The 15,625-nt window shown below is 39.8% G+C and overlaps 1 protein-coding gene across 11 annotated transcripts in view; it reads right to left on the reverse strand.

Annotated features, from left to right (window-relative positions):
• Positions 1-15,625, reverse strand: part of MAP2K5 (mitogen-activated protein kinase kinase 5) — a 277,056-nt gene that overhangs the window by 85,490 nt on the left and 175,941 nt on the right. For 8 of the 11 annotated variants that reach the window (XM_045449320.1, XM_045449316.1, XM_045449318.1 and 5 more), the window contains exon 17: positions 369-398. The exons of the other annotated variants lie outside the window; for them this stretch is intronic. In XM_045449320.1, coding sequence (XP_045305276.1) covers positions 369-398 — 30 coding nt within the window. The remainder of the gene's footprint in view (positions 1-368; positions 399-15,625) is intronic. 11 annotated transcript variants of the gene reach the window in all.

Consider the following 15,625-nt stretch of genomic DNA (forward strand, 5'->3'; position numbering starts at 1 on the left):
TTTAATTGAAATAATTTTAATTGGATCTAAAGGCTCAAACAGTATATCAAGAAAAGGCTGTGCCTCTCCTCTAACCTCAGTATGAGCACATGGCACTGGGCTAGGATAAGGAAAAACACCGCCAATGTCACACAAAGGAAGAGCGCGATGATGCCTTTCAACCTTTAACAACGAGGAGAAAAAAATCTGGTGTTTAAAAAAAATCAAAAATCAATAGAGACTTCTAAATGACTCCTTTAAGATATCACTTTTCAATTTAACAGGACAGATTTATTTGTATGTGGCTCAAATGTTCACAATTGCTCCCTGCACCTTCATACATAGGAATGAATGTCACAGTGGCAAACGGCAGTAATGAACAATCTTACCTGGGGATATGGAAACCTCCCAAGAGCAAGCTGGGAAAGGAAATAATATTTGTCTAGTTATAGATTTGCATGCAGGGCAGATCTCCTTAAGACAGACAAGCACTAAATTTCAGAACTGTACCCAGCAAATATAAAAAGCTCACAACCTTGGATGCAGGAACTAAACTATTGCTGTAATTACCTTAAGAGTTGTATTTAGAATGGACGTTTTCAATGGGCAATGTTGCATCCCTGATAAAATATTCCAATTTTAACAACTAAACATTACCATTATGTGGTTTCTCTTAGGAATGTTCTCAGCTCTATGGGCATGATTCACATTCACATGTGTGCGACAATATTCATTGAGACAGAGATGTAAACTAGAGGAGACTGTTGGTTTCTCCTCTTGTAAGATGGAGACACCTTCTTGTTTCCCAGCCCTTAGTTGTGTAGAGTTTTTAGTCACAAGTACACACGCAGTGTTATAGGATATGGGGAATGGGCCACATGAAATGGAAATTTTTGCCATTATTTTCATCAATTTATTAGTTTTTTTCATTCACTTTCTATCTACTGTTAGGAATAAAGAGCTACCATTAGTAGGAAAGGGCTGATTCAAGGCTGGGAATTCAACACTATAGGTCAAAGTCTGAAATTGGGGACACGAATCTTTAGAGAGCTTCCAATTTTGCTTGATTTGTAAATTGCCATGTGTTTCTAGGCCAGTCACTTAATTTTGGTCTTGGAATTCTCACCTGTAAAAACCAAATGATTCCACCAGGAACAGGGTTGATATAAAGTAATAAGATCAAATTTACCAAATACACCATAACATATTTAAAGAAAATAGTAGCAAAACTTTGCAACTTCATAATGTGGCCCATTCTCAGGCCTGAAATCTTCTCTATATATTTGTAACTACTTTCGGAGTGGAATCGCTGTATCAGGGAACTGTGAACCTGGAATGAACTCATGACAGCATCAATCCATTTCACAGATTAGAACCCAAGAGCCCCACTGAAAAAGTTTCCACACAGTTAATGAGAAGCTAGGGCCTGACCCTAGGCTTGCAACTTAATCCAGGTTCTTTCTGGCATTTTATATTGCTTTTCTACATCTTAAGAAGTTGTGTATTTATTTAAAAAACACAGACACCCGGAAACATTTTTGAACTCTTTTGGAATTGTGTTTAGAATCATTTCAAGTAACAAAAGAACATCTACTTCATTTTGCTAGAACTGCATTTTATCTTGGACTTAAAAATTCTGCTCCCTGTGCTTTTTGAAAATGTAAATTATTTGTTGACTAAAGTCTGAATGGCTTGTGGGTATTACCAAACCCCAAAGCCACTTCTGAAAAAGAAATAAAAATAAATAAACAAGATACCCTTACTGAGGATAGACATGAAAATGCTGAAGTTAATTTTCAAAGATCTAAAACCAGTCTGAGCAAGAGCAATGTAACAGGAATAAACCATATGATTCAAAAGGTGACTACTTTGAAAAGGCCAACACTCATTTGGATGTATATTTTTATATGTGTATGTGCGTGTGTTTTGCAATGCCTAGAAAGTTTCATGACCTTATACTCATTTCTTAGAGCTCACAGATTTTCAAGATATAAAGTTATACTACCATTATTCACTTAGTAATATCATTAATCAAGGGATTAGTATAAATTATGGACAGCAAAAACAACACAAGATGGTATGATGGAAAGAGAGTGTGGATCTGAAACTCCCTTTCACAGTTTTGTGTGATTATGTTTGTTGTCTATACACTGGTGTTTTTGGGGAGGCATCTGGATGGCTCAGTTGGTTAAGCGTCTGACTCAGCTCAGGTCCTGATCTCGCAGTTTGTGAGTCTGAGCCCCATGCTGGTCTCTGTGACAGCTCAGAACCTGGAACCTGCTTGGGATTCTTGTCTCCCTCTCTCTCTGCCCCTCCCCCCACTTGTGATCTGTCTTTCTCTCAAAAATATAAATAAACATAAAAAAAAAACTTTTTTTTAAGTTTATTTTTTAATTTATTTTGAGAGAGAGAGAGAGAAGCAGGGGAGGTGCAGAAAGAGAGGGGGAGGCGGAATCCCAAGCAGGCTCCATGCCGCCAGCACAGAGCCCAATGCGGGGCTTAAATTCACAAACCGTGAGATTATGACCTGAGCTGAAGTCAAGGGTCAGACGCTTAACCAACCGAGGCACCCACGGGCCCCACTATATACTGTTGTTAACGGGGAAGGGAAGAGACTCCGTTTTCCACTCCCCCCTACACCAATCTTACCCAATACAGGCCATGCATGTGCCTGGCCAAGGAGAGTGTGCACAATGATCTTGGAGGAGTCACTATGGTCCACTGCAGCAGAGATGGTAGGCCAGGCGTTTGTACCATTCTGTATTGACCTGACAGGCAGTGACCGCTCAAAAAAAGCTGTCATCTATCATCGCACTCATCTGTGGATTACAAGGTTTGCATGTCCTTCCATTTGGAATTAGAAAACTACTAAGAGGAGGAGCTCTCATCTAAAAAAGCTAACAATAAGTAGTAGACAACATTTAGAATATTTTATCTCAAGTCTTTCTACAGGCACCGTGCCACTCACTCGGGTATACGTCCAACATGTCACTGAGGACTATGGAAGAACTCTGTCCACATGGCTTACTGGCAGAAGAACTTGCCCACTACACACGTTGTGAAAATCTACATTAGCTGGCTGGTACCAACACTGGACAGTGCCTCTTGTGGTTGAAAGAACTAATAAGCAATGAGAAATGAAACGCTTTAAAAAAGTGGCATAAAATGAAAAATATGAATCAACTTGGGACCGTGCACTCATCTACTTGGTGGCCTCTGTCATGACTGGTACAATGTAATGAGGATGGCTGATATCATTCATTTACCCTATAAGATACCACCATGCAAGAGAACAGAGAGAAAATTCAGTGCACGCTGGTCAGCTGGGAGCCCCTGGGTACCAGTCTGCTTGGAAACAGGTAGCAGTGCTTGAACTGGGGAACTCATCATTCTTGGGACTGGCTTTGCCTTGTGTATACTTTCCTGACATCCTACAAAATCTCAGTCCTGTCAACTACATTCCTGGGAGAACTGCATCTAAGATATCTTGCAGCTCTGACCTCTTTGGAGCCAGAAGACTGAGAATGATTCCTTGCCCTTGACCAGAGCAGAACGATCGTGTCCTCTCTTGCCTACTGTCACTCCTGGGCTGCTCCAGCAGCGGGCCCAGGATTCCAATTCTGCACCAGTGAAAACTGGCAGTGGCACTATTAGGCTGGTGCCAAAAGCAGTCATTTTAAGGCCCCGGGAGAGGCAGCTGCCCTCCATGTATGTCCCTGTCCTTCTAGGTTTAATGCAACTGCAGTGCTTTTGCTCCACACTATTTGTCTTGTGGCAAAATAGAAGGAAATATATAGCCAGGCCCTAGAACCCTTTTATCAAGTTCAATTAGGAGAAGGTAAAAAAGGAAAAGGGCTGTTAGCAGATATGGCTGCATGAAGAACAGGTTCTTCATGAGGCTGTCAAAAGTCAAAATAAACACTGAAGCCTTATGGGGAAGAGGGAACACATATGCTATGAGTGAATGTTTCAGAGACAGACGGACCTGGGGCCATTCTGTATCTTTTACCCCTACCGGTCTATTAATCTACTTGCATTTCCCCAGTTTTTATTGTCAAGGTATTATAAATTAGGAAACTTACAAAAGAGAGTATGTAATCTTCTCCGAAATGGCCTGCAGATATGTCACTGTACTAAATGTGTTTCAGATTTAATGAAGCTTTAATGTCCTTTTTAATTTTGCCTGTTTCTGTATCACCAGGGGTCGGGCAAGGCAATCAGCACTCAAGAGGGTGGTTTGGTTTAAAACTAGGAAAAAACTCATTTGCTTATGAGTTGCACTGTATTTTCTTAATTAAATTTACTGAGTAAAATGGTTTAAGTTCAGCCAACCAATGACCTTTGTATGTAGATTTAGATTTATAAATAGGTTAACAGTTAAAGGAAAGGAAAAAAAAAAAAAAGAATCACAACAAAGCAAACAGATTAGGACTAAGCCAATAGAAATCTTTGCTCTCTTCATCATCTTTACAAAAGCAGCATTTAAATATAGGCAGCTTAAGTCCAGTTTAAAAAAAAAAGCATATTGAAAAATGTGGATGCACTTAAGCGCCAGCAATTCATCAAATGACTCTCACATCCTTTTCATTCCCAGGAGGGGAGCGCCTTGTATTGTAAAAGATTTGGAAAAGCTTTATTTATTTTTGGAGGGTGGAGGTAGAGATGGGGGAGGGACAGGATTCTATCTAATGTTAAATTAAAAAAGTGCATTTTAATTCCAAATACTTAAGATTTAGCAAACTGCTAAATACTCTGTTCGTTGTGGGAAATGCACTATATAAAAGGTAGAAAAAGAATGCTCTGAAAACACCTACCATTGGGAATACATTTAAATATCAGCAAACCACTAACACTTCGCCGTAAAACTAAAAACTCCTTAGTGTCATCTTATTGATCTTTGATATGTCCAATCAAAATCTATGGAATACTCACTCGAGTTAGCAGCATTTTAATATGTTGGATCTTATAATTTAAACAACAAATATGTAGGTGTGATCATAACGACTGCCAAATTGCAGAGCAATTGCATGACAGAAACATCTGTATTTTAAAAAAAGGTAGAAGATACTTATTTACAAAGCAACAAAAATGGCTTCTGTTGATAACAAGAATAATTATGGCCACGGAGTCATAAACGATAGAGAGCAAAAATATATTGTGGCAAGAATGCAAGAGCAGGACAGAAACTCAAAAATGTTTTTGGTGAATCAAGTTTCTTACCTAGAATATCAACAATGTGGGATGGGTTTTAAATTTACACTTATACCGAAGAGCCCTGGAATTTTTTTTAATTCTTAATTTAGACGTATCCTATGTTTCTTGGCATAACTGCAAATTGAAAATAAGCATTTTCAATATAGCCAGTGATCTAGCTGAAGGAGGACTTTATAGACTGAAATGTTCTAAAATTTGTTCTTAATTACCTTGTGCACATTTTACACAATTAAATTTCCATCTAAGGATCTTGCATTTAGATTGTGCACTGCAGTTAAACCTTCATTTTATAGAAATGCAGCAGCTACTGTGGAACATTCAGACACAGGAAAACTTTAAAAAAATCAGACTTAACTACTGGATTACATAAAATTCCCTAGGTGAGATTTCATCCCAAGACCAATTTACACAGTCCTAGAGAGAGAGTTTAAATCATCTGAAACTATGCTGGGAAAGAACCATAATAAATATTAAATACCTCAAAATCTACCCTAAGATTTTACTTTTCTTCCCATGTATCAATTTCACTATCCTCTTACTGAATGGTTTAGAAACAATCCAAAGGATATAACAGCAATTTACCAGTGTTAAAGTGCTTTGGAGGTTAAACTGACAACAAAGAACACAGAAACACAAAGCGTCTTGAAGTAGGGTTTCAATTAAATGTGGAAGATTTAGTAATGCAGGACCAAAAAAAAAAAAAAAAAAAAAAAAAAGAGTTACAAATTAATTTAATCTTCTGCCTATAGTTTGCAGCTGCACTCCAAAGTGTCTAGGGCTTAAGAACAAAGCCTTGAAAGGCCTCAGAGTGAGGAAAGCTTCAATTTTTAATGTATAACGCCATTAGCTGATAACTTGTGGAATCTGCGACCCCTGCGGAGGGGCATAAGTGCGAGTAACAGAGACTGATGAAGTGACATATTTGTTCATGTCTCCAACTATGAGGAAGAGGGTTATTACTAACACCATCAGGCCCAACAGAAATATGCCCTAATAACCTTAGGGACCTTCCACGTTATCAGTTCTCACTACATCAAATATATTAAAATCAAAACCTAATTCACTTTAATTAAAGACAATTAGTTTGTTTTTCTATTAGTGTTTTAACTTGTGTGATATTATAATACACTGCAAATTAAAGATGGGATAACAAATGTAACGAAAGCACCAAATGGTGTGTACCTTCCCACCCCTGCTTGGGGGAAATACACGCTTATCACGGGGGTCTATTTTAAGGAAATTCAAGGACACCATCATTAAAAGTGGTGTAGAAACATGGCACTTTGAAATGAATATAGTGGGACCGTGTGTATCTTTTCCCTATTCAATTTATACTTTTCACATAACACTTTCCTATAAACTCTAAGGATTTCCTTAACACAAACAGAATTATGGCCCAATGGAGGCACCAGAAGCTTAATTAATTTGCCCAAGGTCATACCGCAGGTTGGTGGCAAAGCTTGTTAAATCACTAAGAACTGTGGGCTCTACAGATGTTTTTGGCAATGGCAAAGGACCCTGTCTGCAAAGGCCTCAGAGACTTCTAGTGCGGTGGGTGAAGCACGACAAATAACTCATTACGGCTGTACAGAAGTGCCAAGTGCTCCTGAGAGCTCGCAAATAACATGTTTTCTTTGTGTAGAGAGAACCTAAATGTGAGGTTCCCATCAGGAGTGCTTCTTAACATGTGCCAGTATTTAAAAAAGAACTACTCATCCTCACTAGAGTCCACGGATAAAAAGTAAATTTATTTTAACTTAAGGAGGCCAAACGTGGTAACACAAAGAAATAAATCAAGCACTTCTCCATCATTCAGAAGGTCCTGCCTTCTATCCCACAGATTACTAATAATAATGGAGAAAAGACAGCATTACAAATAAATGTTTCCAATAGAGTGTGGGCTTTTTTTTTTTTTTTTTTTTAATTAGAAATGGGCTTATTACAGTGGACACTTAAATGGGGAGAGGGCAACAGTAATTCACAAGTACAATATCCTAATGCTGTTCCATTAATTGCTTTATTTGTTTCACGGTTAAAAATGATTGCTTGCTGTAGCCTAACCATGAATGCTGAAAAGCATGATACATTGAGGTCTCAACCTGGGCAAACTGTACCTAAACTTACACTTTATTGCAGCTTAGTTCACAATCTTCACCTAATATAGGGGTATATCCCAGTGCAGCAGGAGGATAAATCATCCTGGAATATTACTCCGGCAAAGTTTAGCTGTGACTGGAGCATATGTGCTTTCGAGCCACTGAAGCAAAGGCCCATAAAATACACTAATTACTGGAAGTTATGGTCACTGAGTGATTGATAGCGCTCTGCAAGGCAACTTCCTCATTTTCAGCTCTTCTGACGGGCTCATCCGCCACATAGCAATTATTAATTCATGACCCACCCCTCGGGCACTAGTACCTTTACCTCTAATTCTCCTGCTACCAAACTACTGCTACAGCTGGACACTGTCTTTCTTCATTCTGATGGCCGGGTAAGGATGATAAAAAGTAGATTTCATGCTAAACGCTATTGTTTTGAATCTTTAAATGTTGTTCGGTCTTTCTCACCCTGCTGTCCCAACACATAAATTCTCCTTCCTCTCCCATAATGCTAGCTCACTTGCCTCATTTTCCTTTGGGGTGTGTGTGTGTGTGTGTATCAATCTATCTGTCTATACTACTTTACACCAAAAACTCCGATGGAATTATTTTTTGTGTGAATACTATGGTTTAAATGCAATATATAATTTCACCAGGCCATAGTAAATATGAGGTGGCCGATTAAAAAAAAAGGAAAACGACCCCTCCTCTCTTTAAGGAGACCCACTTTTGTAGCTTTGAAAGACACTGTCGCAAGTTGATTTCCATCAGTACCTTTACTCAGAGCGATGCTAATGAAAATATCTGGATACATAACTAAATCTCTAAAAGTCACTGAGAAACAACTTGCAAAGGTCTCTTTTGTTGGTGTTCTGTGCACTGAAAGGAAATTCAGTGAGAAACTCTGAATTAAGAAGAGATAAAGCTCAGTCATGGTGGATGAAAGCAAACAATTTATTTTTCTAATAGAAAAAAAAAATGAATGCTTTTCAAATGTTTGCACAACTCCAACTCAAAATGCAATACTGGGGGTAGTTGTCCTGCCTGGATTCTGAGATGGTGCAACAACAGATGAACAGATGGAATTCTAAGTTACTCATCCTTTCTGGGCTTGGTTCAAATTATTCCTCCGCTCCTGCAAGGAGTTACTCCCAGAAGACAACTTTGAAGACAAAATTCCCATCACTCCCTGTCCATACCATTTACTGGGCAGCTGAGCACATCCTCTACCTGGTGACATTTCCTACTGCTCTACATCTTCCTGTGTTTCTAATGCCTGGAAAGTTTTAAGTTTTGTTTAAGGGCAAACTCGAAGTCGTGTACGTTTATATGTTCTCCATGATGCCAGAGTGGTATTTTGCAGTAGGTTGACAATAAGCGTTTGTTGATTATGATAAACCCCTGATGGTGATGTCTTCTAGAGCCTAGCTGACCTGGAAGTGCTTGGATTAGTTGTTTCTACGCTACAATTCTTTAATGAACATAGTATACAAGCTCTTTAGTATTATGGGCTGATAGTCTTAACTGACAAGGCCCTCTTACACATCACTGCTTAGAATAATCACTATCACGTATTTAAGCATTATGATTAATTTAAATGGATTATTTCTTATTAAAGACTTAAGGGTTGAAAGAAGGGAAAAAGATTAGAGTTAACTGCCCCCTAATCCATCTCATATACTTAATTCAATAACCATTTTAATCTTCACAGTGAGAATTAAGAAATGACACCCTTTCAACACGGTTGTAAAATGCTGACCTGTTGTCCTCTAATAGTACACAACTTCAATCATAATAGCCCCTAGAGAACTAGCTCTGGGTTTGGAGGGGGTGGGGGTAGGGTCCTCCATTTCTAAACTGCTCACTGGAGTCTTACAGCTGTGACTACCGGAGAAAACGTCAGTGCTGGGGTACAGTCTACAAAGTTCAACCAACTCTACACTTCTGTTTCTAGATGTTTCAAAGTCAAGGGAGTCATAATCACGTAGTATGTCCTAGTGTTTATATGCTGCTCCTGAGAGAGAGAGATGGAGTGGCCACTTCCACTGAGGTGCCACGCAGGCAGGTGCAGTCATCTTGGATCTTCCATTCTTAACCACCATCTGGCTGCATCCTTACCAGAGGCCCCTGAGGGTACCACGTGGAATGGCAGAGCCCTAAGATTCCTGACCCACAGAATCCTGAGTAAATAAATGGTTGTTATGTTAGGCCACTAATTCAGGGTACTTTATGAAGAGTAAGAGATAAATGAGATGCTTTCCTTGACATTGACGGCAGCCTTCCCTCTTGTCTTCCCAGTCCCATGCACTTCCATCGCACTTCTATTTGTCTTTCTACCTACTGGTCAAGGAGCTCCTGAGGGCAAAGTTTGGGTCCTTTACTGCCAACACAGAACAGCGTGACATAAATATTTACTGATTAGATGGAATTCTCATCTGTCTGCTTCCCATTAGAGCAGACATATTGGAGATGAGGTTAATTTTTGTATTTCTTTTTTTTAATTTTTTTTTCAACGTTTATTTATTTTTGGGACAGAGAGAGACAGAGCATGAACGGGGGAGGGGCAGAGAGAGAGAGGGAGACACAGAATCGGAAACAGGCTCCAGGCTCTGAGCCATCAGCCCAGAGCCTGATGCGGGGCTCGAACTCACGGACCGCAAGATCGTGACCTGGCTGAAGTCGGACGCTTAACCGACTGCGCCACCCAGGCGCCCCTGTATTTCTTTAAAAATATAAACTAGGCTGTGGTTTCTGAAAAAGAATGGTGAATGTACACCTTAAAATATGGTAACACTGAACCAGCTACGGGGACAATGTAGGTAGTAGGCCTGTGTCAAGCAGTCTTGACTGACGAGCAGAATCCCAATAAACCAGCCTTTTCCTTTATCTAATTTCCTGCTCATTTACATGTACCATTTCTTTATCTCTTCTTTTCCCAGACTACTTCATCTACTTAATCTCTACAGTATAATGAAAGAAGCAGAGTCGGGACCCCTGACTGCTGCTGCCTGGTCCAGTCACTTAACCTTTCTAAAAAAGTCTAATTTCTCTGGATCTCAGTTTCCTTACTTGCAAAACGGGAGCTTTGATGCTTATACGGTGGAACAATCTTGGGTGCCTCAAATTACTGATTTTTTTTCAGTCATTTCCCATCACACTATGGAGGAGCTTAAATGCGGTGATGAATATCAAGTGGCTTTGTTAAGTGTTAGGTACATGTACAGGGTGGTTATGTCATCACCCTTCTTGCAAGAATGACACTGAGCAAGATGTCAACAGCAGAAAAAAAAGAGGACAGAGTGCTAGACTTGGCATCAGAAGTCCTCAATTCCAGTCCTCTTCTGCATAAGGCTGACTGTGTGCTGTCACTGAGGGCATGCTCCCTCCTTCCTCTGGGCCCCAGGGTTCCTCACTGGTCAGAGGAGGGATCTGATTTAACAAGTTCTATAGACACTCTTCTAGTTAAAAAAAATTCTCATCTCTAAGTGTAAGGTAAGGTATGTAAAAGAATTGTCTAAATAAATGCTATAAAAAATGTTAAAGTTACTATTAGCCAATTCAGAACCAAAGTATGTGATATGGTCTGCAGGATCTTCAAGAGGATATTTTTTTGAAGTTTATTTATTTATATTGAGAGAGACAGAGAGCGCAAGCAGGGGCAGGGAGAGAGGGAGAATCCCAAGCAGACTCCATTCAATCAGTGCACAGAGCCCGACGTGGGGCCTTGAACTCACAAAACCATGAAATCATGACCTGAGCTAAAATCAAGAGTCATATGCTTAACCCACTGAGCCACTCAGGTGCCCCTTCAAGAGGATTTTTTTTTTAACTGAGTTGAATCCTCAGCAGCTTTTTTTTTTTTTTTTTAAGTTTATTTATTTTTGAGACAGAGAGAGACAGAGCATGAACGGGGCATGGGCAGAGAGAGAGGGAGACACAGAATTGGAGGCAGGCTCCAGGCTCTGAGCCATCAGCCCCGAGCCCGACGCGGGGCTTGAACTCACGGACTGCGAGATCGTGACATGAGCTGAAGTCGGGCGTTTAACTGACTGAGCCACCCAGGAGCCCCTCAAGAGGATTTTTAAAGCTAATTCCAGGTCACTGGATTTGAGTATTGACAGAATTCTAGGATCAGTGGTTCTGACCACTGGACATCTCAAGGGAGTGGCAGTGGTTCCCCCAAAATATCACTCAAAGAATTTAGAGTTGACAGATGTCACTAGAAGGTTGGCCCCTTATCTTTTAGCTCTCAAGTCAAAAGTAACCCCACACCACTCAGTTACTCGTATCACAGAATGCTGTTTGTTTCTGTCTAATGACTTGCTATTGTCACGCGTCTTCTTTAAAACGTAGGTTCCATGAAAGCAGGGATTTTGTCAGTTTCATTCGTAGCAATGTTCCCAACGACTACCACAGTGCCTGCCACACGTTAGACACTCACTAAAAAATTTCAGAGTGACTAATGAATGATTGCATCTTATCTAATCTTATCCCAGCTTCTTCCACAAAGCATTTCTTCTCAACAAACAAACAAACAAAAACAACCTGAGACATGTGGTCATTCAGTCACTATGGAAATGCCGGCATTTTTATCCCTAAAGGGGATTCCACTGTGGAGTAGGAAGGATGTAGGGATATCTATCCATTAGAACTTTCTTCTTTATATTGAATAGAAAACGATGGGATTTTTTTTTTTCCAGTTTTGTTTGTTTGTTATGTTAACTTCAGCAAGTTTGGCCTGCCAGTCATTGAGTGGCAGTATCTCTTCTCTATGACAATCCTTCAAACATCTGAATATGGGTTGTCAAATGCTTGCTTTGTCTTCCCTTTCTTTTTTTATTCTTCACATGAAGACTTTGTGGATTTAATGTTTTCTTAAAAGTCCAAATTGTGGGCGGTTTTGTGCATACAAACGCCCACAATTTGGACATGTGCTATTGGAAAACCTTTAAAATCGGTCTGAAATCCATCAAAATAATAAAATGCTTAGCTGCGACTGCCAGCACCTGTTCCATCTTGTTTTGTCAATCTCATGGTTGTTCAGATGGCTCTGAGCACAAAGCAAGCCCAACAATGCCTCTTTCAGTGGGAGACACTCACTTTGTCTGCCAGTTGCACATTCACTACGATCACTGACAACCTTGGAAAATGCACATTTAGGCATGGTAATCTGAGACAGCTGGATCCCTTCACAAACCTTGCAAAGGACTGAACTAGTCAATCCATCATCTCCCAAAGGTCATTTTAACAGCTCCTTTTTGCAATGGGTTACACAAAGTTTTAGATTAAAAAATGACAAGGGAAAAAATAATTAAAACAAAGTTAAAAGAGAATTACAGAACGTAGAGTAAGAACAGGGGAATGAGTGAGAGAAACCGTTACATGCTCTTTTTCTCAACATTCTTGAATGGAAGGGAAGGAGCCCCATGACAAGGACTCCCCACCGCACTCCTGCCCACTTTCCTATACAACCTTCCAATCATACACTGAAATTTCCTTGGTGTTTGGACCCTTCACTTTGATCCCTTTGGCTTCTGACGATTTTCAGCAGAAGCTTCTGATCAACAGGTAAGATGTTTCACTAGATGGAGCAGCAGACCAAACATACAATAAGATTCAACTTTCACTCATGTTCTTGATGATAATTATAAAAACGGTGAGGAGAAAATATCCGTACTTAAATGGAGCACACTGAATGCCAAGTTTTATGGTCTCAAGGAGCTGACAGCAGCTGCTCATAGGGTACCGAGCGCTATCCGTCACCTCTCAGACCAAGTTCATAATCACCAAGGGCTAGAAAAGCAAACAAAGCCGCAGCTGTAGACCACTAGAGACAGCTGTGTCTCTGGGTGTTTTTATGTAGGGGTGGGAGTTGGGGGGTAGGGATAGGTTCTTCTGTATATTTAGGGGCAAGAACCAAGTCTAGATAATGCTCCATAATTCTTGTCACTTGGCAAAAACACCCAATATATAGATGAGATTGCTATTTCAAACAGAAGCCTACTCTCACAGTAACTTTATGGGGTTGTTATTATTAAATGAAAGTGTTTATAAGGGAGTCTAGAAAATTCAGAGCACCTGCTTTCAAAAAATGTGTTTACTATGATTGTTTATCGTCTGCCTCCCTCATTGTGTTGGAGGTTCAACAAGCAAAGGGAACATGCCTATTTAGTGTATCCTCAGCACTTAGTAAAGTGTTTGGAACATAAAAGATGCTCAGTAAATATTTGAGGAATGAATGAATTTTAGAGTTATCTTCACTTTACAGATAAGAGAGTGACACTTGGGAGTGGCACACGACTTGGCCAAAATCACACTGATTGTTAAGGGGTGGTGCCAACATATCTGGTTAATCCAAAGTCGGAACATTTTAAGACTTCAAGAATTAGGATGACAGCCCTTGAATCTGAAAATCTTATCACAGAAAGAAAATTGCCCACTTTTCATCAAATTTCTCCAGAGGCTCTGTCAAGGGTACTGGGCTGGGTGATCCATGCTTTTTTCAATATTTTTATTTTCATTTCACACAGCTTTATGTGCTTGCTTGTAAATGCTGATTACACTTCGTTTTCTTGGTATCTTATGAGTCTTATCTAGCACCCATTAAAAATATACATATAAAGGCAAAAGATTTTTTAATGAGATGTGTTCACAGGTTTTAACATTTCCATAAGACAAGGTGGTTCCATCCAACTATATTTACTTTTTATGCTAAAATTTCCTTGGGAAAAATTCTATCATAGATGTCTACAGAAAATTCAAAAATGTTACCATTCCTCAGTAAAAAGTCCCTTCCTCTAGGCAAAAGCATTGATAGATGTCCTTTAGAAAAAAAGTTAGGTTTTGTTTTTTGTTTTTGTTTTTTGCTATAGGTATAATAAAAAGGAAGGCAATCTCAAACAACATGTAAATATTTCTCTCATGCTATAAAATTAAAATGAAAACATGTGCTTTGGTGCTTTCTTCTCCTCTATTTCCTCTATTCTTTCTTCCTGAAACTTGTTTTTTACGTTAGACTTCCTGACCTAGTTCTCTAATTTTCAATATCTGTTTGTTGTCATTGTTCTCAGAAAGTTCCTTTGTTACAGCAGCCTGCTCTTGTTTCCTGAATGTAACATTTTCTCTTTTCCCTCTGACAATACTAGAGGAGTTCATCTGAATTTTTCTTCACCTCACAGTTTCCAAGGCCCTCTAAGTTGTTTTCCAGTTATTTTAGGTCTCTGCCTTAAAGGCCTTCCTCACATGTCTTGCCAAGAGTAAGGCACTGAAAATCTGGCTGGAAACACTGTGCTCATTGGTGGAGCTTGCAGAATGATGTAAAGTGACATAACATGAACCCCCAATGTCTGGATCTTTAAGATTTCTTGGTCTGATTTCCTTTGAGAAAGTCTCTTCTGCCTGAAAGAGGAAGACACTTTGGCTGCTGGTGTCCTAGGAACAGGCTGGGAGGTCTCAACATTTACCATTCACTTAATGCCGCTGTACTTCAGTACTGGGATGCACTCTTCTACAGTGCTAGGTGTCACTTATTTTACTCTTTCCAAAAAAGACTTCTACCCAGTCTTGTGTTGAGGGTGGGGAGTGGTGACTGTCCACACATGCTGAGTTAGGGGAAGAATCTGTGGGTCAAATGGCTTAAGTGCTTCTCAAACAGACTTTAAAATCATCCTCTTCTCTCTGGTCCCACTTTCATGCCTAGTTCCAGGTAACTGGTACCACCAATTCTTGGGCCTTTGGGGTGTTCCACAGGAATCAGAGTCTTTATCACTTTCTTTTTTTAAAAAAATTTTTCAATGTTATTTATTTTGGGGAGGGAGAGAGAGAGAGAGAGAGAGAGAGAGAGAGAGAGAGCATGCACAAACGGGTGAGGGGCAGAGAGACAGAGAAGTAGACACAGGATCCAAAGCGGGCTTCAGGTTCCGAACTGTCAGCACAGAGGCCGATGCAGGGCTCAAACCCACAAACTGTGAGATCATGACCTGAGCCGAAGCTGGACGCTCAACTGACTGAGCCACCCAGGCGCCCCTGTCACTTTCTTTACAGCTAGCTAAGGATTTCAGCATTCTCGGCTCTGCAGGTTGTTTGCCACTGTTCATCTGCTTTCCACATCCTGAAGTTGGTTGCTATAGTCTCCTTCCCTTTTTGTCTTCATGTAGTACGCTTTTTAAAAAAATTCCTTTATGGTTATTTTTAGTGGAGTTTGAGGTGTAAGGGGAAGCTACGGCAAGTGTTCCATGCTTTAATCAAATCAGTAGCTTTTTTGAACAGAAATATAAACATTTCAAGAAGTCATTCCTTTTAAAAAGAGGAGATAATGGCTTAATGTTCTCATT

This window comes from Leopardus geoffroyi, chromosome B3, assembly GCF_018350155.1.
Source record: "Leopardus geoffroyi isolate Oge1 chromosome B3, O.geoffroyi_Oge1_pat1.0, whole genome shotgun sequence".
In the NCBI taxonomy this organism is placed as follows: Eukaryota; Metazoa; Chordata; class Mammalia; order Carnivora; family Felidae; genus Leopardus; species Leopardus geoffroyi.